Source organism: Oncorhynchus nerka, linkage group LG5 (genome assembly GCF_034236695.1).
Source record: "Oncorhynchus nerka isolate Pitt River linkage group LG5, Oner_Uvic_2.0, whole genome shotgun sequence".
Taxonomy (NCBI): domain Eukaryota; kingdom Metazoa; phylum Chordata; class Actinopteri; order Salmoniformes; family Salmonidae; genus Oncorhynchus; species Oncorhynchus nerka.
Window position 1 is genome coordinate 23476550 of NC_088400.1, and position 22558 is coordinate 23499107.

At 44.8% G+C, this 22558-nt stretch overlaps 1 protein-coding gene across 1 annotated transcript in view; it reads right to left on the reverse strand.

Annotated features, from left to right (window-relative positions):
- Window positions 1–3709, reverse strand: part of fam149a (family with sequence similarity 149 member A) — a 28825-nt gene extending 25116 nt beyond the window's left edge. The window contains exon 1 of the mRNA XM_029659402.2: window positions 3200–3709. Within this exon, the coding sequence (XP_029515262.2) occupies window positions 3200–3330 (131 nt within the window). The 5' untranslated portion in view covers window positions 3331–3709. The remainder of the gene's footprint in view (window positions 1–3199) is intronic.
- Between the last annotated feature and the right edge of the window lie 18849 nt (window positions 3710–22558).

The window sequence follows — 22558 nt, forward strand, 5'->3', positions numbered from 1 at the left end:
GACAGCTCACATTTCCCTCACAGAGCAAATGCCAAACCAGCCGAACACAACCCAGCCAACACAGGCTCATCAAACTTTCAGCAACAGCACGGGTACAGAAAGGCCCACCTAATTGAAATGGAGTCGTTTTCTCCCAGGCCTTTGTGAGGCAACAATAGTACAGTGATTTCATAGGGCTTGAGCAACCATCCCTGTGAGATCTCTGCTGCTCCATATCTGCTTTTCTGCCAATTCAGTGACCACCAAGGTTATTATAGGAAACGAAAACGAAAAGTAAATCATGAAAAAACTATTCTGTAAACTGAAATAAAATGATTAACAAACCGGTTTGAAAAACTAAAACTATCTTTGACTCTAAAACCATTCAAATAAAATAAAAACCCAAATGAAGTATTTTCCGTTTTTTTAGGGGGCAAAAATCAAAGGGGGTTTTCAAGTTTTTTTTTCTGATTTTGTTTTCAAACTTAGTCTGGCGGGTCACATGGACACTGACTTTGTCATTTAAAAGGTAGACTCAGCAAGATGGCTTCGAAATAAACATGTAAACATCACACACTCACAAACTGAAATTATAATAGTATGTGTGTACATTGTACAATCAATTAGTGAGAGAGCGCCTCAAATATTACATTTATTTGTATACAGTATATCCACCGTCCACATAAATCCCTGCAAATCTGTTCTTGTTTCAGTCATGTCTTTGGTCACGTTCGCATGGTTATACAAAGACTCCCTAATGCGTGACAATAGAGCCTCCCACAGTGCAGGCGACGGCTGCATGGTGCAGCTGGTGAGAAGTCCTTTAATTGCATGATATTTGTAAAGTACATGTAGGTGTAAAGGATGTCACGCTGCTTGCTTAGTGAATCAGCTCACACTGAGGCTCGACCCCAGGACCTCTGCCTTGCTAGCACTAGTGACCGGCCTTCTGAAGTGTGTTACCAGTCTGCGCCAGGCTAAAAGCTAGCCATTCAGGCTGCGGAGGATGTTTTACACATCCCCATGTGCTACGCCATCCTCAGTCTGACAATTGTTCTCCCCAGAATGCAACACTCCTTGAAAAGCGGTAACCGACGATGGTCATCAACTTGGCAAAAATGATCCGCTCGAAAGCGGCCATTGAGATGAGCACGATGCAAGGCTTTCATCTCACACAGTCAGAAAGAATACCTGGGATATGTGCATTTACCAGTGGAGGCTGCTGAGGGGAGAACGGCTCGTAATAAATGTCTGGAATGGAGAAAATGGAATGGTATCAAAAACATGGTCTTCATATGTTTGATACCATTCCATTACACTGCATTCCAGCCATTATAATGAGCTGTCCTCCCCTCAGCAGCCTCCACTGCACAACACACTGTTACAATGTTACAATGTGGCAGCTACAGGACCAAAACAGCTGAGAAGTTTAGCCTCGCGCTTCAGCGCTCCTGGTTTTTGAGGAAATGTATCCACTACTACTAGTGTACTTGGTGCAGCTAAATCTCCCGTAATTTCTCTGAGTCTACCTTTAAAGATAACGTAACCTATGACCTGACCCATCACCTTATGCATTACTGTCCAAGTAGCTTGGCGGTTAGAAGCATTGAGCCATTAACCGAAAGGTTGCTGATTTGAATCCCTGAGAAGGCAAGGTGGATACATCTGCCATTCTGCCGTTGAACAAGGCAACTAACCCCCTGCAACAACATCCTGCTTTCCAGTCAACGGCGATTAAGGCAGCGGAAGACATATTTCAGTTGAATGCATTCAGTTGCATAACTGACTAGATATCCTTCCCTTCGCAGTGGCAAAAAGTGACATCACAAAAAATATACAACACATAAATGGCTCCGAGCCTCTCACCCATAGGCTACTTTCTGTTAATGTGCATCATGTGATTTTAACCAATTATGAGTAGGCAGTGCCTAATAATTTCCTTCTAATTGTCTACTAATTGGTTGTTGATGTCATTGGAAACACTTATCTTCCTCTCTTTTTGACTGGTGTGTTGCTGGAAATGATGAATATGAACATTTTTGAAATTTCCCTTTAAAAGTTCAGAGCCCTCATTCTCTATTCTTTTCACAAGAGGTCACTAAAATACCATTGATCAAACTGCTGGAGCGTCACTTTGCCTAACCCCTATGCATTACGTTACCACACAAAATATAGCAGACATACTACTGCCGTGATTTCACTTAAATCCATATTCATGCAATGGCTACAACTGAGACTATTTAACAACAATTATAAACTGGATGGTTCGAGCCCTGAATGCTGATTGGCTGACAGCAGTGGTATATCAAACCGTATACCACAGGTATGACAAAACATTTAGTTTTACTGCTCTAATTAGGTTGGTAACCAGTTTATAATACGTAGCAATAAGACACCTCTGGCGTTTGTGATATATGGCCAATATACAACGGCTAAGGGCTGTTGTCGTCGTGCATAATAATAATAATACTATCCCTTAGCAAGGTATATTGGCCTTATACCACACACCCTCAGGCGTTATTGATTAAAATTATAGCCCGCATTAACGTTCTTTTCAAATCAAATTAAGTGAATGCAATAGCAGTCCCTCGTCTCATTATCTGAGACAGAGAGGTACTCAGGGGGTATTTAAGCCGTAACTATGCCTTAACCATGCTATCAGGGTAGATGGAGCAATTAGATATAGCTGTGGCAAAGGAAAGACTACACCTTGATTCTCTGACATTGGCCCTGTATTAATTAGTCATATCAAGATGCCATTGAGGGACAAAATAAATTAAAAATTGAGAGCTGTAGTTTTAGACTTGGTCAGTGACTTACTAATGAACCATGGTCAACTCTCCCTTATTTTTTATTTGTCCAAAGGAATAAAACAAATCTGTAGAATTTAAAGAGTGCTTCTGTAAAACAACTCAGATCTGAACAGATGGAGCAGACCAGTTGATGAGGAAATGAATAAAGGGGTCAGAAGACATCTGCACATTATACGTTTTTTTCATTAACCTCCATAGGCGGCAGTGTTTGACTTAGAACGGAAAGTGTCTGGCGAACGAGATAAGAAGTTCTATCAACTTCACATTAAACAACAAATACTTACACAGTGGAAGGTGCGTATCACAACATTTTAAATAATTCCACAATGCAAAAGTATTTCCAACTTTTGGTTGTGATAAATCAGAAGGAAAAAAAAGCTTAAAATGATGCATTTAGGGAATCTTACTTTGAACTGTCATCCTTCTGTGGCATCTGTTGCAGTCTGCTTGTGCTCGGCCTCTTCCATTGATACTGATCTCTGTCAAGCAGGAACCATTTGTCGGAGTTAAGATACATTATTTCTAACAAACACTCCATGGGCTATGGAGCCTGCAGATCCTTTATATGCGTTGTCTGTGCCTGGACCGTCATGAAAAAAGCCTAAACTCGTCCTAGTCCCTACTTTCAACTGATCCCAGGTCGGCTCGGTGTCGAGAGACGTAAACTATGAATGGGAATGCGACCGCAGCCTCGCATCCCAAATGAACCGAGCCTGGCAGCACGTGTGCCTGCCAGATGCAGGTGGTTGCTACGCCAAACAAATGTGGGGAATCTGATTGGACCAAGGAACTTCGCTACTGTATCAGGCTTTGATCTAGCCTACTACATCAAATACTTTTACTGAATGTATTGTATTCCTGCATTGCATTCAATATGTTAGTTGTAACCAAAGTAAAATAGGACCATGTTGGTAGGCGATAAAACAGACGAGTTACAGTGCCTTCGGAAAGTACTCAGACCCTTTGAGTTTTTCCACGTTTTGTTACCTTAGTCTTATTCTAAAATGTATTACAAATAAATAAATCCTCAGTAATCGACACAAATTATAGCATAATCACAAAGCGCAAACAGGTTTTTAGACATTTTTGCAAATTTATTAAAAATCCAAATTTAAAATAGCTTATTTTTACAAGTATTCAGACACTTTGCCATGAGACTCGAAATTGAGCTCAGGTGCATCCTGTTTCCATTTATTAATGTTGAGATGTTTCTACAAATTGATTGGAGTCCACCTGTGAAATTCAGTTGATTGGACATGATTTGGAAAGGCACACACCTGTCTATATATATACAGTGGGGAGAACAAGTATTTATACACTGCCGATTTTGCAGGTTTGCCTACTTGCAAAGCATGTAGAGGTCTGTCATTTTATCATAGGTACACTTCAACTGTGAGAGACGGAATCTAAAACAAAAATCCAGAAAATCACATTGTATGATTTTTAAGTAATTCATTTTCATTTTATTGCATGACATAAGTATTTGATACATCAAAAAAGAAGAACTTAATATTTGGTACAGAAACCTTTGTTTGCAATAACAGAGATCATACATTTCCTGTAGTTCTTGACCAGGTTTGCACACACTGCAGCAGGGATTTTGGCCCACTCCTCCATACAGACCTTCTCCAGATCCTTCAGGTTTCGGGGCTGTCGTTGGGCAATACTCCAAATATTTTCTATTGGGTTCAGGTCTGGAGACTGGCTAGGCCACTCCAGGACCTTGAGATGCTTCTAACGGAGCCACTCCTTAGTTGCCCTGGCTGTGTTTCGGGTCGTTGTCATGCTGGAAGACCCAGCCACGACCCATCTTCAATGCTCTTACTGAGGGAAGGAGGTTGTTGGCCAAGATCTCGCGATACATGGCCCCATCCATCCTCCCCTCAACATGGTGCAGTCATCCTGTCCCCTTTGCAGAAAAGCATCCCTAAAGAATGATGTTTCCACCTCCATGCTTCACGGTTGGGATGGTGTTCTTGGGGTTGTACTCATCCTTCTTCTTCCTCCAAACATGGCGAGTGGAGTTTAGACCAAAAAGCGCTATTTTTGTCTCATCAGACTACACGACCTTCTCCCATTCCTCCTCTGGATCATCCAGATGGTCATTGGCAAACTTCAGACGGGCCTGGACATGCGCAGGATTTTAATCCATGACTGCGTAGTGTGTTACTAATGGTTTTCTTTGAGACTGTGGTCCCAGCTCTCTTCAGGTCATTGACCAGGTCCTGCCGTGTAGTTCTGGGCTGATCCCTCACCTTCCTCATGATCATTGATGCCCCACGAGGTGAGATCTTGCATGGAGCCCCAGACCGAGGGTGATGAACTTCTTTCATTTTCTAATAATTGCGCCAACAGTTATTGCCTTCTCACCAAGCTGCTTGCCTATTGTCGTGGAGCCCATCCCAGCCTTGTGCAGGTCTACAATTGTATCCCTGATGTCCTTACACAGCTCTCTGGTCTTGGCCATTGTGGAGAGGTTGGAGTCTGTTTGATTGAGTGTGTGGACAGGTGTCTTTTATACAGGTAACGAGTTCAAACAGGTGCAGTTAATACGGGTAATGAGTGGAGAACAGGAGGGCTGCTTAAAGAAAAACTAACAGGTCTGTGAGCCGGAATTCTTACTGGTTGGTAGGTGATCAAATACTTATGTCATGCAATAAAATGCAAATTAATTACTTAAAAATCAAACAATGTGATTTTCTGGAGTTTTGTTTTTAGATTCCGTCTCTCACAGTTGAAGTGTACCTATGATAAAAAATTACAGACCTCTACATGCTTTGTAAGTAGAAAAACCTGAAAAATCGGCAGTGTATCAAATACTTGTTCTCCCCACTGTATATATAAACAGGCATGTATACTGTAACAAAGTATTGAGATAAACTTTTGTTATTGACCAAATACTTATTTTCCACCATAATTTACAAATTAATTCATAAATGTGATTTTCTGGATTTTGTTTTCTCATTTTGTCTGTCATAGTTGAAGTGTCCCACTCATCTTTTTAAGTGGGAGAACTTGCACAATTGGTGGCTGACTAAATACTTTTTTGCCCCACTGTATGTATATAAGGTCCCACAGTTGACAGTGCAGGTCAGAGCAAAAACCAGGACATGAGGTTGAAGGAATTGTCTGTAGAGATCCGAGGTAGGATTGTGTCACTCTACAGATCGGAGGAAGGGTACAGAAAAATGTCTGCCGCATTGAAGGTCCCCAAGAACATAATGGTCGCCAACATTCTTAAATGGAAGAAGTTTGGAACCACCAAGACTCTTCCTAGAGCTGGCCACCCGGCCAAACTGAGCAATCGAGGGAGAAGGGCCTTGGTTAGGGAGGTGACCTAACGAACCCGATGGTCACTCTGACAGAGCTCCAGAGTTCCTCTGTGGAGATGGGAGAACCTTCCAGAAGGACAACCATCTCTGCAGCATTTCGCCAATCAGGCCTTTATGATAGAGTGGCCAGACGGAAGCCACTCCTCAGTAAAAGGCATATGACAGCCCGCTTGGAGTTTGCCAAACGACACCTAAAGACTCTCAGATCATGAGAAACAAGATTCTCTGGTCTGATGAAATCAAGTTTGAACTATTTGGCCTGAATGCCAAGCGTCACGTCTGAAGAAAACCTGGCACCATCCCTATGGTGAAGCATTAGTGGTGGCAACATCATACTGTGGGGATGTCTTTCAGCGGCAGGGACTGGAAGACTAGCCAGGATGGAGGCAAAGAATGAACAGAGCAAAGTACAGTGAGATTCTTAATGAAAACCTGCTCTAGAGCGCTCAGGACCTCAGACTGGAGCGAAGGTTGACCTTCCAACAGGACAAGAATCCTGTGCACACAGCCAAGGCAACACAGGACTGGCTTTGGGTCAAGTCTCTGAATGTCCTTGAGTGGCCCAGCCAGGGCCCGGACTTGAACCCGTTCAAACATCTCTAGAAACATGAAAATAGCTGTGCAGCAATGCTCCCCATCCAGCCTGACAGAGCTTAGAGGATCTGCAGAGAAGAATGGGAGAAACTCCCCAAATACAGGTGTGCCAAGCTTGTAGTGTCATACCTAGAAGACCCGAGGCTGTAATCGCTGCCAAAGGTGCTTCAACAAGTTACTGAGTAAAGGGTCTGAATACTTATGTAAATGCCATATTTCAGCTTTATTTTTAATACATTTGCAAAATGTTCTAAACCTGTTTTTGTTTTGTCTTTATGGGGTATTGTGTGTAGATTAGACAAAAGCAATTTAATAAATTTTAGAATAGGGCTGTAACCTAACAAAATGTGGAAATAGTCAAGGGGTGTAAATACTTTCCGAAGGCACTGTGTGTATTATACCTTTTAGGGTAGACCTATGTATAGTCTGAATTATATAATTTTACTTTTTATTTTAGCCAATGTGGAAGAATATAAGGCAGACCCAAAACCAAACAACCTCTGCATTTACTGTTAATGGTTTAAACAGTAGCCTACCTAAAATGATATGCAGCCCTCTGACCACCAGGGGGAACTATAGAGCTTTCTGTGTTTGCATTGCAGCAAGTTGGTGGCAGAACAAGGTGGGGTTCTTCTGGAATCCCAGCAAAAAAAGCCTCTATTTACATGTTGCTTATGCGTGCATTTCACACTACTTTTGGATTATAATCGGATTTTAAGGCTCTTGTGAATGTCCTGCTTAATATAATGTTTGTGTCATCAGGTGCTTTTACACCTGCATTGTTTGCTGTTTGGGGTTTTAGGCTGGGTTTCTGTACAGCACTTTGAGATATCAGCTGATGTACGAAGGGCTATATAAATACATTTGATTTGATTTGATTTGATCGCAAATCACCTGCGTTATACTTAAAAACACTTCCACCAGTAAAATGGCTCTTTGGCTAGCTTTTGCTACAGCCTATATCAATGAGCGTTAGCATTCTAGCTAACAACTGTTGCATCCAAAATAGTTATTTTGCTAAGATCACAAACAAATACAATCTTAGCGACTGTTCAAGCAAGAATCAAAACATAATTGTAAGCGTATGAGGACCCCCCCCCCCAAAAAAGTTATTTTGTTTCGAAGTAATAAAAAATACAGTGCAGATGGCCAAACCATCATACTACCACCATGCATGATAGTTGGTCTGAGGTTCTTACTCTGGAATGCTGTGTTTGGTTTTCGCCAGACCTAATTGGACCCATCTCGTCCCAAAAGTTGACTCAAGATTGCCAAGAGGCTGGGAATGTTCTATGGACCGATAGAAGTATAACTTTTTGGACGACTTGGGGACCATTACATTAAAAACCAAACACTGCATTCCGCAGTAAGAACCTTATACCAACGGTCAAGCATGGTGGTGGTATTGTGATGGTTTGGTGGGTGATGCTTTACTGCTTCGGGACCTAGACGACTTGCCTTAATAGAAGGAACTATGAATTATGCTCGATATGAGAGAATCCTATAGGTGAATGTCAGGCCATCCATCTGTGAGCTGAAGCGCAGCTGGGTCATGCAGCAAGACAATGATCCAAAACACACAATCAAGTCTACATGAAAATTGCTAAAAAGCAACACATTTGACATTTTAGAACTGCCTAGTCAAAGTCCAGACCTAATCCCAATTGAGATGTGGCAGGACATGAAACGAGCAGTTCATGCTTGAAAACCCACAAATGTCGCTGAGTTAAAGCAGTTCTGCTTGGAAGAGTCGGACAAAATTCCTCCACAGCGACGTGAGAGACTGATCAACAACTACAGGAAGTGTTTGGTTGTGGTCATTGCAGCTAAAGGTGGTACAACCAGTTATTGAGTGTAAGGGGGCAATTACTTTTTCACACAGGGGCATTGGGTGTTGCATAACTGTGATTATGAAAAAAATGGAATATGTAGGTCATTGTTGTATTTGTTAACTCACATTCCCTTTATCTAATATGAGGTTTTGGTTGAAGATCTGATAACATTCAGTATCAAAAACATGCAAAAGTAGAGAACATTAGAATGGAGGCAAATAGTTTCTCACAGCACTATATCCTTGACTCAGGTAGGATCCCCTGGAGGGAGGTGCAGCAGTGGGAGAGAGACCCCCTCCCCCTCTCTGGTCCTTCAGAGTGCCTAAGTGACAGGCTTATTTATGTGGGCAGGTATAAATAGTGACAGAGGAGCCGTCCAAGCCAGCCGAGCCAGGCTGAAGCTAGCTGTGAATCCTGCCGCCGGGGAGGTGGAGATGTGAGATGGATGGTTTCACCATGGGGGGGGGGGAAAGGTCATGGTGAAATCAATACAGCCATAACTCAGTCCTGGGGAGGATCCCTACTGCTCCCTCCCTTTCAGGTGCTGCTGCCTGGCCTGAGTGGCCTCCCTTTTACATCTTTGTTAAGCCTATTCAGGAATTAGCATGGAAGAGACTGCTAGACTTACTCCACCCTGCACTGGGCTGACTGGCTCTTTGACCCTCTTCTTGCTCACCTGCAGACTCTATAATAGGTGTGTATTACTTTTTTACTTTTGACTTCTTATCCAGAGCAACGTATAGTGAGTGCATACTTTTCCATACTGGTCCCCCATGGGAATCAAACCCACAACCCTGATGTTGCAAGCACCATGCTCTACCAACTGAGAAACCCTAGGACATGATTCATTACATTCCAGGCCGATTACATTGCAGATTTTGTATTTCATCAACTATTGGTTGCGTGCCATGTCATTGACTACACAGTCGGGCACCAGATTGCTATATCATATGATGTGATTAGCTGATATGTTAAACACATGTCTATCAAGGCGTTCAGAGATCTGGCATACATCTGCAATGTAGTCCGCCTGGAACGCCACTGTTCAGGCTGTGAAACAATGAGGTGTCATCATATCAGATTCCTGTTTCACATTCCAACTGACACTTTCTTGGTGGAATGACAAGATCAGTGGATTGACATTGAGCGGATGAATGTGTCATGTCCAGTAAACTGGTAGTACATTGTAATAGATAGAGCAAAACAATAGAGCAAAAATCCATTTTTACCTTTAATAGTCTCCTCTCAGGATCCCATGCTGCATTCTGTTCTTGCAGATGTATTATTCTGCAGTGGTCCTTGACGCACACACCACTCTCTGAATATCTGCTCTTATAAGAGGCAGGTGGGTTACCTCAATGGCCAATGGACTGGGCATTACTTCACCATCACCAGTCGCCATGCGTTTCACTGAGCTGAGCACTGCCATTAGGCCTAATAACTAACACCTCCAAATGTAGGCTATTCTACTGCCATCCCCATCTGCTTTGATTTAATTCCGGGGAAGCCAAGGCAAGAACTCTGATTGGTTTTGTGCTGGGCTAAGCCGCTGACTGCAGCTTAAAGTATTTGTCAAACATGAGACGCAAAAAGCACTTTTGTTTTGGTGCTGTGTTGCACGTGTCACCACATGTAGGCTACCTGAAGACCCCAGAGTCTAGGCGCAGCACCCCCCGCACAGCCACAACGCTCTGTGCCACAGAGCTCATTAACTAAAACAAATGTTAACAAAATGTGTAATGCATTTTCATTTTAGTATGCACGCCAAACAAAAGGCAAACAAACTGGACATTTTGGAGATACGCCACTGAAGGTTATAGACCTAGAAAGGAAACGCATTTGAGCGGCAGGGTGTCAGGTAGAAACCAATCAGAAGCAGTAGATTGGATTGCTATGGGACAGTGAGAGGAGTCCGGCCTAGTTGACTGTCATTAAAAGTGTTTGGGATACCATGCGCTCCCGTTCATATTAGATGACCAATGCAAAATAATGTTTTGTCCATAGGACTGGCTGTGTGGCATTGTTATTAGCAATGGCCAGAGGTGCTGAAATGAAGCAGTGAAGCCACAGTTTTAAAGTCAGAGAATGTGCTGCTTCTTTGATGTTTTATCCGGTCAGCCAGGCAGCCATATAGGTAGGTCCAGCAGGCCGGCTGGCCAGAGAGGTAGGTCCGGCAGGCCAGCCAGTTAGCTTGGACCGGGCGGCCGGCCAAATTGGAACAGATTGGACCGTCCGACCACATAGCTAGGTCCGGCCTGCTGGCCAGATATCTAGGATTGGCCAGCCGGCCAGATAGGTTGGTCCGGCAGCCTGCCAGATATGTAGGTCCATCCTTCCGGCCAGATAGGTAGGTCCGGACGGCTGGTCAAATTGGAACAGATTGGACCGTCCTGCCACATAGCTAGGCCCGGCCTGCTGGCCAGATATCTAGGATTGGCCGGTCGGCCAGATATGTAGGTCTGTCCTGCCGGCCGGACAGATAGTTAAGTCAGCCCGGCCAGCCAGGAAAGTAGGACCAGCCTGCCAGATAGCTAGGCCAGATAGGTAGGCCAGATAGGTAGATCAGATAGGTAAGGTCCAGCCGGCAGGCCATATAGGTCCTATTTGACTTACCTATCTGACCGGCCGGCCGGACCTACCTATCTGGCCAGCCGGCCCTACCTATATGGCCGGCAGTCTGGCTGGCAGTCTGGCCAGGTAGGTCAAGCCAAAAAGGTCCGGCCGGCCTGCCAGATAGTAGATCCAGCTGGCCTGCCAGCCTGCCAGATCTATCCGACCAGATAGGTGGGGTCGGATGGCTGGCCAGATAGGTCCGGTTTGGGCAGCCAGGCAGGTCAATTAGGTCAGGCTGGCCAGCCAGATAGGTAGGTCCGGCTGGCTGGCCAGATAGGTAGGTCAGGTAGGTAGGCCGACCAGGTAGGTCCGGAGCTGGTGTAGTAGGATTCAAAGTGCTGTACTGACGCGTTGCCTGTTTGATGGTTCGTCAGGATTTCTTATCTGACTTCTCTTTACCGCTCTGTTGTTCATGGTGTATGGGGCCTTCACTTTTGTTTTCTCCTCCGTGTCAAACCGCTCTGCAGCCAGGGTAACAATGATTGTTGGCATTGTCTGGAGACGTCTATCTGCTTCACCTTTTGGCTGTTGCTTCAAGGACTTGGTTAGCTTTTTCATGAATCTGGAGCCACTATTTCTCCCTTTTGGCTAGAGGCCACTTAACCCGCCACTGTTCTGGTGGTCTGCATGGAGTTTAAGTTTTCAGCCACTTTCAGCTGCTTTCGGTATTTGGAGGTTTTGGCACTGTGGGGTGAGTTTGAGCCATGACTCCTCCTGCGTCTCAACAGAAGTGGTTCCTGTGCACTCTGTCGAATGTACCACCTGCACGCATTTTGAGGCCACGCAGGTTCTTGCAGATCATGCTGCAACCTCATTCTGTAGTCATAGTCATTATTCTTTTGCCAAGAGTCGGTGTCCTTTGGTCCGTTCATCTGGGGTGCTTATCCTACCCCCTCTCAGGCACCCCTGTTCGAATAGTAGCTTGGTTGTGGGTTTCTTCCTCTCGGGAAATGCAGATCGGGCTGCCAATCCTTGCTGTTCCAGTTACCGTCTTTCTGTGCTGTCTTCTGTTTAAGTGTGTTTCTTTACATACAGTGGTTCTTCTTTTAAAAGTTTTGAGCTTATGCCGCGACCGTTTGTGGTAAATGGTGGCAGATTGTGGTAAATTGCGTCATTCTAGCAACAATGGCTGACACTTAAATAACGTGCCATAGAATTCCACGGCACCCCGCAAGCTATGCTGCAGTACACCGCAACTTTTAAAGGAAGAACCACTGTATATACATATGTATCAATGTCTGAGTGTGTACAGTATGTCTGTGTATGCATTCTCACTGGCACCACGAACTATCAGAATCCTTCATAGTTGTTCAACTCCCTCTCAGACTGCTCTGTCTTCATCTTAATGTTGTTCTGACTGCAGGCCATCAGTTTGACCGGGACGTTGAGCTGTTGCATTAAGCCCATCAGTCTACTGCCAGGTGAGGGGGTGGTGGGTGTACTCTGTTGTATTAAGCCCATCAGTCTTCTGCCAGGTGAGGGGGTGGTGGGTGTACTCTGTTGTATTAAGCCCATCAGTCTACTGCCAGGTGAGGGGGTGGTGGGTGTACTCTGTTGTATTAAGCCCATCAGTCTTCTGCCAGGTGAGGGGGTGGTGGGTGTACTCTGTTGCATTAAGCCCATCAGTCTACTGCCAGGTGAGGGGTGGTGGGTGTACTCTGTTGTATTAAGCCCATCAGTCTTCTGCCAGGTGAGGGGTGGTGGGTGTACTCTGTTGTATTAAGCCCATCAGTCTACTGCCAGGTGAGGGGGTGGTGGGTGTACTCTGTTGTATTAAGCCCATCAGTCTACTGCCAGGTGAGGGGGTGGTGGGTGTACTCTGTTGTATTAAGCCCATCAGCCTACTGCCAGGTGAGGGGGTGGTGGGTGTACTCTGTTGTATTAAGCCCATCAGTCTACTGCCAGGTGAGGGGTGGTGGGTGTACTCTGTTGTATTAAGCCCATCAGTCTACTGCCAGGTGAGGGGTGGTGGGTGTACTCTGTTGTATTAAGCCCATCAGTCTACTGCCAGGTGAGGGGTGGTGGGTGTACTCTGTTGTATTAAGCCCATCAGTCTACTGCCAGGTGAGGGGTGGTGGGTGTACTCTGTTGTATTAAGCCCATCAGTCTACTGCCAGGTGAGGGGTGGTGGGTGTACTCTGTTGTATTAAGCCCATCAGTCTACTGCCAGGTGAGGGGGTGGTGGGTGTACTCTGTTGTATTAAGCCCATCAGTCTACTGCCAGGTGAGGGGGTGGTGGGTGTACTCTGTTGTATTAAGCCCATCAGTCTACTGCCAGGTGAGGGGGTGGTGGGTGTACTCTGTTGTATTAAGCCCATCAGTCTACTGCCAGGTGAGGGGTGGTGGGTGTACTCTGTTGTATTAAGCCCATCAGTCTACTGCCAGGTGAGGGGGTGGTGGGTGTACTCTGTTTTATTAAGCCCATCAGTCTACTGCCAGGTGAGGGGGTGGTGGGTGTACTCTGTTGTATTAAGCCCATCAGTCTACTGCCAGGTGAGGGGGTGGTGGGTGTACTCTGTTGTAGATTTGGGTATGTGGGATAATCTGTGGATCTGTTGGGGTGGTATGTAAATAGGAGTGGTCCAGGGTTTCTGGGATGATAGTGTTGATGTGAACCCTGACCAGCCTTTCAAATAATTTCCTGGCTACACATATGAATGCTACGGGATTGTTTCCGGATCAGCTGGTACAGTGTTATCTGCCTTGAAGCAGCATAGAAGACATTTAGCTTGTTTCCGGATCAGCTGGTACAGTGTTATCTGCCTTGAAGCAGCATAGAAGACATTTAGCTTGTTTCCGGATCAGCTGGTATAGTGTTATCTGCCTTGAAGCAGCATAGAAGACATTTAGCTTGTTTCCAGATCAGCTGGTACAGTGTTATCTGCCTTGAAGCAGCATAGAAGACATTTAGCTTGATTCCGGATCAGCTGGTACAGTGTTATCTGCCTTGAAGCAGCATAGAAGACATTTAGCTTGTTTCCGGATCAGCTGGTACAGTGTTATCTGCCTTGAAGCAGTATAGAAGACATTTAGCTTGATTCCGGATCAGCTGGTACAGTGTTATCTGCCTTGAAGCAGCATAGAAGACATTTAGCTTGTTTCCCATCTATTTCTGATGTCCATCCAGTTTGATTTCAATTTGACCATATCTTTTTAACTGTGCTGTTTTACAAATGTTCTAAACCTATTTACAGACACAGTATATTTGACATTTGTTATCTTGTTGTTATTAGTCCCACCCTTCAGCTCAATTCAACTTCTCCCATTTATCTTGTAACACCATCCATTTTGGATTTATATTTCTCATATATTTTTCAAGTGTGCTGTGATTCTTCACAAAAGTTCTGAACCTTTCTATTCTCATAGTTTCTACAGATTGTAAACTAAAGATAAACATTTTTGCTAAAAGTATTATATTATTGATCGATTAAATCACCCAGTATTGCTATGTGCAGCGTTAGCTCCAGGTAAATGTTGCAATTCTTCAGCCATTCCTGGACCTGTGACCAAAAACAAGCCACAAATGGACACTACCAAAATAAATGATCTAATGACTCTTCGCAGCAAAATCTGCAGAGCTGGGAAGGTTGTATCCCCCATATACATAACATTCTATTGGTTGCAAGAATTTTGAATAATAATTTTAGTTTTGTGTATCAGTTCATAAACCATGTGCCATGGAATCGGTACATCGGAAATCTCTTTTGCAATCTATATGACACAGCTGTGAAAAATAAATTGTCCTTAAAGTAAACTGTTATATCTTTTTATTTACCACCATTTTCTTTAACCAATTTTGGTCTTTAATACAGGGCCGAAAGTCATGTTCCTCACTTTCCCTTCCACTTGAGTTTAACCACAATATTTGTTGTATTATTTGTTCTGTCTTTTCTGGTGGATTAAACTGAATTTGTAACCAACTTTCTATGGTTTGTTTTAAAAATAACTATATTTTGGAGATTTAGTTTTCAAATAACCGAAAGTGAGAGGTTGTAATCTGAATAAAGGGAAAAAGGCCATTCTTGAACATGGGGTCAGACATTCTTACTAATTTGTTAGAGAACCAGTTCAGATTTAAGTATAACTTTTGTATGACTGATGCCTTACGTGAGAGGTCTAATGCTTTAATATTTAATCATTTCTGCCTTCCAAATTCATATTAATTCTATAAATAGGCCCTTTTAATTTTGTCTGACTTGCCATTCCAAATAAAATGTAATATTTGTTGCTCATATAATTTAAATAGGTTGCTAGGTGTAGGCAATACCATAAGCAAATAGGTAAACTGGGATATGACTAAAGAGTTCATCAGAGTGATTTTTTCCCCACAAATATACGGGCATTTTCTTTTCCAAGATCTTATCTATTTTTGCAAACTTTCTATTAACATTTACTGGAGTGAGATAATGTCTTTCTTTCGGGATATGTATACCGGGTATGTCCACGTCCCCGAGTATGTCCACATCCCCCGAGTATGTCCACGTCCACGTCCCCGAGTATGTCCACGTCCACGTCCCCGAGTATGTCCACGTCCCCGAGTATGTCCACATCCCCCGAGTATGTCCACGTCCCCGAGTATGTCCACATCCCCCGAGTATGTCCACGTCCCCGAGTATGTCCACATCCCCCGAGTATGTCCACGTCCCCGAGTATGTCCACGTCCCCGAGTATGTCCACATCCCCCGAGTATGTCCACGTCCCCGAGTATGTCCACATCCCCCGAGTATGTCCACGTCCACGTCCCCGAGTATGTCCACATCCCCCGAGTATGTCCACATCCCCCGAGTATGTCCACGTCCACGTCCCCGAGTATGTCCACGTCCACGTCCCCGAGTATGTCCACATCCCCCGAGTATGTCCACGTCCCCGAGTATGTCCACATCCCCCGAGTATGTCCACGTCCCCGAGTATGTCCACATCCCCGAGTATGTCCACGTCCACGTCCCCGAGTATGTCCACATCCCCGAGTATGTCCACATCCCCGAGTATGTCCACGTCCCCGAGTATGTCCACGTCCCCGAGTATGTCCACGTCCCCGAGTATGTCCACGTCCCCGAGTATGTCCACGTCCCCCCGTCAGATAGCTAAGAAACAGTATCTAGATCCTCTATGAGGCTGTGGAGGTATCCATATTGTCGATGTAAAAGAAAACACGAATCATCATCGTACAATGACACCTTTGTTTTTAAGCACTGGATTTCTCACCCCTTAACATTATTGTTGGATCTGATATTAATAATAAATAGACGAAAGTGAACAGCCTTGTATTACTCCTCATGGCAGTTGAAAACTTTCTGAGAAGTGGCCTTTATTTACTATTTTACACTTAGGGTTACTATACATAACATTAACACGTTTTATAAGAGATTTGCCCAAATTGAAATATTCCAGGCATTTATATATAAACTCCAGTCGTACTTTATCAAAGGCCTTTTCAAAGTCAGCTATGAATACCAGGTCTGGTTTCCCAGATACTTCATAGTGTTCTATTGTTTCCAGTACTTGTCTTATATTATCTCCAATGTATCGTCCATGTAAAAACCTATCTGATTAGGATGAATAATATCCGCCAATACCTTTTTAATTCAATGCGCTAAGCATTTTGCTAGAATTTTTGCATCACAACACTGAAATGAAAGAGATCTCCAAATTGTTTTAATGAACTGAATCTTTATACGTATTTACCACTTAGATCCTTTTTCAGTAATAATGAAATCAAACCTTCTTGTTGAGTGTTTAATAATATACCATTTATTTAGGAGTGGTTAAGACATGCTAATTATGGTCTTCTGAGTATATCAACAAATGTTTGGAATACCTCCACTGGTACGCCATCCAGCCCTGAAGATTTCCTGGACTTAAAGGCTTTAATTGCATCAAGAAGTTCCTCCTCTGTAATTTGGCCTTCACATGAGTCTTTCTGTACAGCTGCTAATGTTACATTATTAATAGGGGAAAAATCCACACAATTGGCTTCGGTTAGTGGAGATGGTGGAGACTGAAACAAAAACATATGCTTAAAGTACTTTACATCCTCTTTCAAAATATAATTTGGTGAATCTGCTGTTTTGTCTTGCCGATGCACTGAAAACCCAGCTAACTATATATTATCCATGCTCTTCTTCAGCCACAAGTCGGTGAAACAGGATGTTAACAGTTGATACAGAGAGCTTAGTGACTTGGCAAGCAGCCTGTTGAGAACCAGCTGAGCTTCAGTCTCGAGCCTGCAGAGGACACTGAGTAAAAAACATACTGTTTACACTGTGCAGGCTTTGGTCAGATGCATTAAGGAAATGTGCCACCACGTACAGGCAAGACTACCATGACACTCCATTAACAGAAACTGTGCATACACTTCTAAGGCATTTCAGATATGTAGTATGATTTGATACATTTAGTAGGTACCACCGTCTCATCATCGACCTTCCTCTCCACCACTCCACCATCTAAAATCCTCTCTCTCCCCCATCCTACCCTCAACCTCTCCCTTACTCCACATTCATCCTCTAACTTTCCCCTCTCCCCCACCCTACTCTCTATCTGGCTCCCACTCCCCCACTCCACCTATGTCCCCTCTCTCTCCTTTCTCCTACCCTACCCTCTACCTCTCCCCCCCCTGCTCTTCTCTCTATCCTAGCGCAAAATAACCGATAACTGTGAGCTGCAGTTTTCCAGCAGAGCTAGTCCTGTGTTTATCCATAAATGTGTTCTGTGAATGTACCTTTATGTTTGTAACCAATGATTTCCCCCCTTCTTTCTCACACTGTTATATGGCAGCCCAATGCCCAGGATGATTGCATGTCGTATAGCTATGTCCAAATCAAATCAAATCACATTTTATTTGTCACATACACATGGTTAGCAGATGTTAATGCGAGTGTAGCGAAATGCTTGTGCTTCTAGTTCCGACAATGCAGTAATAACCAACAAGTAATCTAACTAACCATTCCAAAACTACTGTCTTATACACACAAGTGTAAGGGGATAAAGAATATGTACATAAAGATATATGAATGAGTGATGGTACAGAGCGGCATAGGTAAGATACAGTAGATGGTATCGAGTACAGTATATACATATGAGATGAGTATGTAAACAAAGTGGCATAGTTAAAGTGGCTAGTGATACATGTATTACAAAGATGCAGTAGATGATATAGAGTACAGTATATACGTATACATATGAGATGAATAATGTAGGGTATGTAAACATTATATTAGGTAGCATTGTTTAAAGTGGCTAGTGATATATTTTACATCATTTCCCATCAATTCCCATTATTAAAGTGGCTGGAGTTGAGTCAGTGTGTTGGCAGCAGCCACTCAATGTTAGTGGTGGCTGTTTAACAGTCTGATGGCCTTGAGATAGAAGCTGTTTTTCAGTCTCTCGGTCCCAGCTTTGATGCACCTGTACTGACCTCGCCTTCTGGATGATAGCGGGGTGAACAGGCAGTGGCTCGGGTGGTTGTTGTCCTTGATGATCTTTATAGCCTTCCTGTAACATTGGGTGGTGTAGGTGTCCTGGAGGGCAGGTAGCTTGCCCCTGGTGATGCGTTGTGCAGACCTCACTACCCTCTGGAGAGCCTTACGGTTGTGGGCGGAGCAGTTGCCGTACCAGGCGGTGATACAGCCCGCCAGGATGCTCTCGATTGTGCATCTGTAGAAGTTTGTGAGTGCTTTTGGTGACAAGCCGAATTTCTTCAGCCTCCTGAGGTTGAAGAGGCGCTGCTGCGCCTTCTTCACGATGCTGTCTGTGTGGGTGGACCAATTCAGTTTGTCTGTGATGTGTATGCCGAGGAACTTAAAACTTGCTACCCTCTCCACTACTGTTCCATCGATGTGGATAGGGGGGTGTTCCCTCTGCTGTTTCCTTAAGTCCACGATCATCTCCTTAGTTTTGTTGACGTTGAGTGTGAGGTTATTTTCCTGACACCACACTCCGAGGGCCCTCACCTCCTCCCTGTAGGCCGTCTCGTCGTTGTTGGTAATCAAGCCTACCACTGTTGTGTCGTCCGCAAACTTGATGATTGAGTTGGAGGCGTGCGTGGCCACGCAGTCGTGGGTGAACAGGGAGTACAGGAGAGGGCTTAGAACGCACCCTTGTGGGGCCCCAGTGTTGAGGATCAGCGGGGTGGAGATGTTGTTGCCTACCCTCACCACCTGGGGGCGGCCCGTCAGGAAGTACAGTACCCGGTTACACAGGGCGGGGTCGAGACCCAGGGTCTCGAGCTTGATGACGAGCTTGGAGGGTACTATGGTGTTAAATGCAGAGCTGTAGTCGATGAACAGCATTCTCACATAGGTATTCCTCTTGTCCAGATGGGTTAGGGCAGTGTGCAGTGTGGTTGAGATTGCATCGTCTGTGGACCTATTTTGGCGGTAAGCAAATTGGAGTGGGTCTGGGGTGTCAGGTAGGGTGGAGGTGATATGGTCCTTGACTAGTCTCTCAAAGCACTTCATGATGACGGAAGTGAGTGCTACGGGGCGGTAGTCGTTTAGCTCAGTTACCTTAACAGGAACAATGGTGGCCCTCTTGAAGCATGTGGGAACAGCAGACTGGGATAGGGATTGATTGAATATGTCCGTAAACACACCAGCCAGCTGGTCTGCGCATGCTCTGAGGGCGCGGCTGGGGATGCCGTCTGGGCCTGCAGCCTTGCGAGGGTTAACACGTTTAAATGTTTTACTCACCTCGGCTGCAGTGAAGGAGAGGCCGCGTGTTTTGGTTGCAGGCCGTGTCAGTGGCACTGTATTGTCCTCAAAGCGGGCAAAAAAGTTATTTAGTCTGCCTGGGAGCAAGACATCCTGGTCCGTGACTGGGCTGGTTTTCTTCTTGTAGTCCGTGATTGACTGTAGACCCTGCCACATACCTCTTGTGTCTGAGCCGTTGAATTGAGATTCTACTTTGTCTCTATACTGACGCTTAGCTTGTTTGATTGCCTTGCGGAGGGAATAGCTACACTGTTTGTATTCGGTCATGTTACCGGTCACCTTGTCCTGATTAAAAGCAGCGGTTCGCGCTTTCAGTTTCACGCGAATGCTGCCATCAATCCACAGTTTCTGGTTTGGGAATGTTTTAATCGTTGCTATGGGAACGACATCTTCAACGCACGTTCTAATGAACTCGCACACCGAATCAGCGTATTCGTCAATGTTGTTGTCTGACGCAATACGAAACATATCCCAGTCCACGTGATGGAAGCAGTCTTGGAGTGTGGAATCAGATTGGTCGGACCAGCGTTGAACAGACCTCAGCGTGGGAGCTTCTTGTTTTAGTTTCTGTCTGTAGGCAGGGATCAACAAAATGGAGTCGTGGTCAGCTTTTCCGAAAGGAGGGCGGGGCAGGGCCTTATATGCGTCGCAGAAGTTAGAATAGCAGTGATCCAAGGTTTTGCCAGCCCTGGTTGCGCAATCGATATGCTGATACAATTTAGGGAGTCTTGTTTTCAGATTAGCCTTGTTAAAATCCCCAGCTACAATGAATGCAGCCTCAGGATGTATGGATTCCAGTTTGCAAAGAGTCAAATAAAGTTCGTTCAGAGCCATCGATGTGTCTGCTTGGGGGGGAATATATACATACGGCTGTGATTATAATCGAAGAGAATTCCCTTGGTAGATAATGCGGTCGACATTTGATTGTGAGGAATTCTAAATCAGGTGAACAGAAGGACTTGAGTTCCTGTATGCTTTTGTGACCACACCACGTCTCGTTAGCCATAAGGCATACGCCCCCGCCCCTCTTCTTACCAGAAAGATGTTTGTTTCTGTCGGCGCGATGCGTGGAGAAACCAGCTGGCTGCACCGACTCCGATAGCGTCTCTCCAGTGAGCCATGTTTCCGTGAAGCAAAGAACGTTACAGTCTCTGATGTCCCTCTGGAATGCTACCCTTGCTCGGATTTCATCAACCTTGTTGTCAAGAGACTGGACATTGGCGAGAAGTATACTGGGGAGTGGTGCACAATGTGCCCGTCTCCGGAGTCTGACCAGAAGACCGCTACGTTTCCCTCTTTTACGAAGTCGTTTTTTTGGGTCGCCGGCTGGGATCCATTCCGTTGTCCTGGGTGAAAGGCAGAACACAGGATCCGCTTCGCGAAAGTCATATTCTTGGTCGTACTGATGGTGAGTTGACGCTGCTCTTATATTCAGTAGTTCTTCTCGACTGTATGTAATGAAACATAAGATCACCTGGGGTACTCATGGTCATGGTGTCTTCCGGGTTGGAGCGAGCGGTCGCATCTGCACTCGGTCCGCAGGTAGTAGGTAGTAGTACATTTCATTATAGTACAACGGTTTGATTTGTCTAATCTTAGCAATTTTTCTTCTTAGCTAGCTACATTGCCGTCTTTGTATCATAGATAATTGCGTAATTATCGTATTTCGTCGTCCTAACGCAGTCTACACCGCCCTGCAGCTAGCTAGCTAGCTAACGTCTACCGTTAGCTAGTCCACCGTCTACAGATTAGCAGCACAACTTTCACTCAACTGAACGACTTGATTAGTGTAGTGTTAGCTAGCTACATAGTTGTCTTTGCTGTCTTCGTATCCAAGATAATTGTGTAGTTTAGAGTGTATAGTTTTAGAGTGATTATCTTAATTTACCGAGGTTAGCTAGCCAGCTATTCGTCGTCCTTAACGTAACAGAACTTCCGCACTCAACAATCCGGTCGCATTTCATTCGCTCCACAGGTAGTATCACATTTTTCATTTCATTACAGTACAACGGCTTGATTTGTTTGATCGTAGCTAGCTACATAGCTAGCTACATAGCCGTCTTTGTATCAAAGATAATTGTGTAGTCTTGAGCGATTTCCTAGGTTAGCTAGCCAGCTATTGTCGTTCTTTTAACGCAACGTAACGTAAATCAACACTGCTAGCTAGCCAGCTAGCCCCGAATAGCAGCACAGTAGAAACCATTACACTCAACGGAACGACTTGATTAGTGTAGTGTCAACAACGCAGACACTGCCAGCTAGCCTACATAGTCAACAACGCAGCCTCTGCCAGCTAGCCTACTTCAGCAGTACTGTATCATTTTAATCATTTTAGTCAATAAGATTCTTGCTACGTAAGCTTAACTTTCTGAACACTCGAGACGTGTAGTCCACTTGTCATTCCAATCTCCTTTGCATTAGCGTAGCCTCTTGTGTAGCCTGTCAACTATGTGTCTGTCTATCCCTGTTCTCTCCTCTCTGCACAGACCATACAAACGCTCCACACCGCGTGGCCGCGGCCACCTAATCTGGTGGTCCCAGCGCGCACGACCCACGTGGAGTTCCAGGTCTCCGGTAGCCTCTGGAACTGCCGATCTGCGGCCAACAAGGCAGAGTTCATCTCAGCCTATGCCTCCCTCCAGTCCCTCGACTTCTTGGCACTGACGGAAACATGGATCACCACA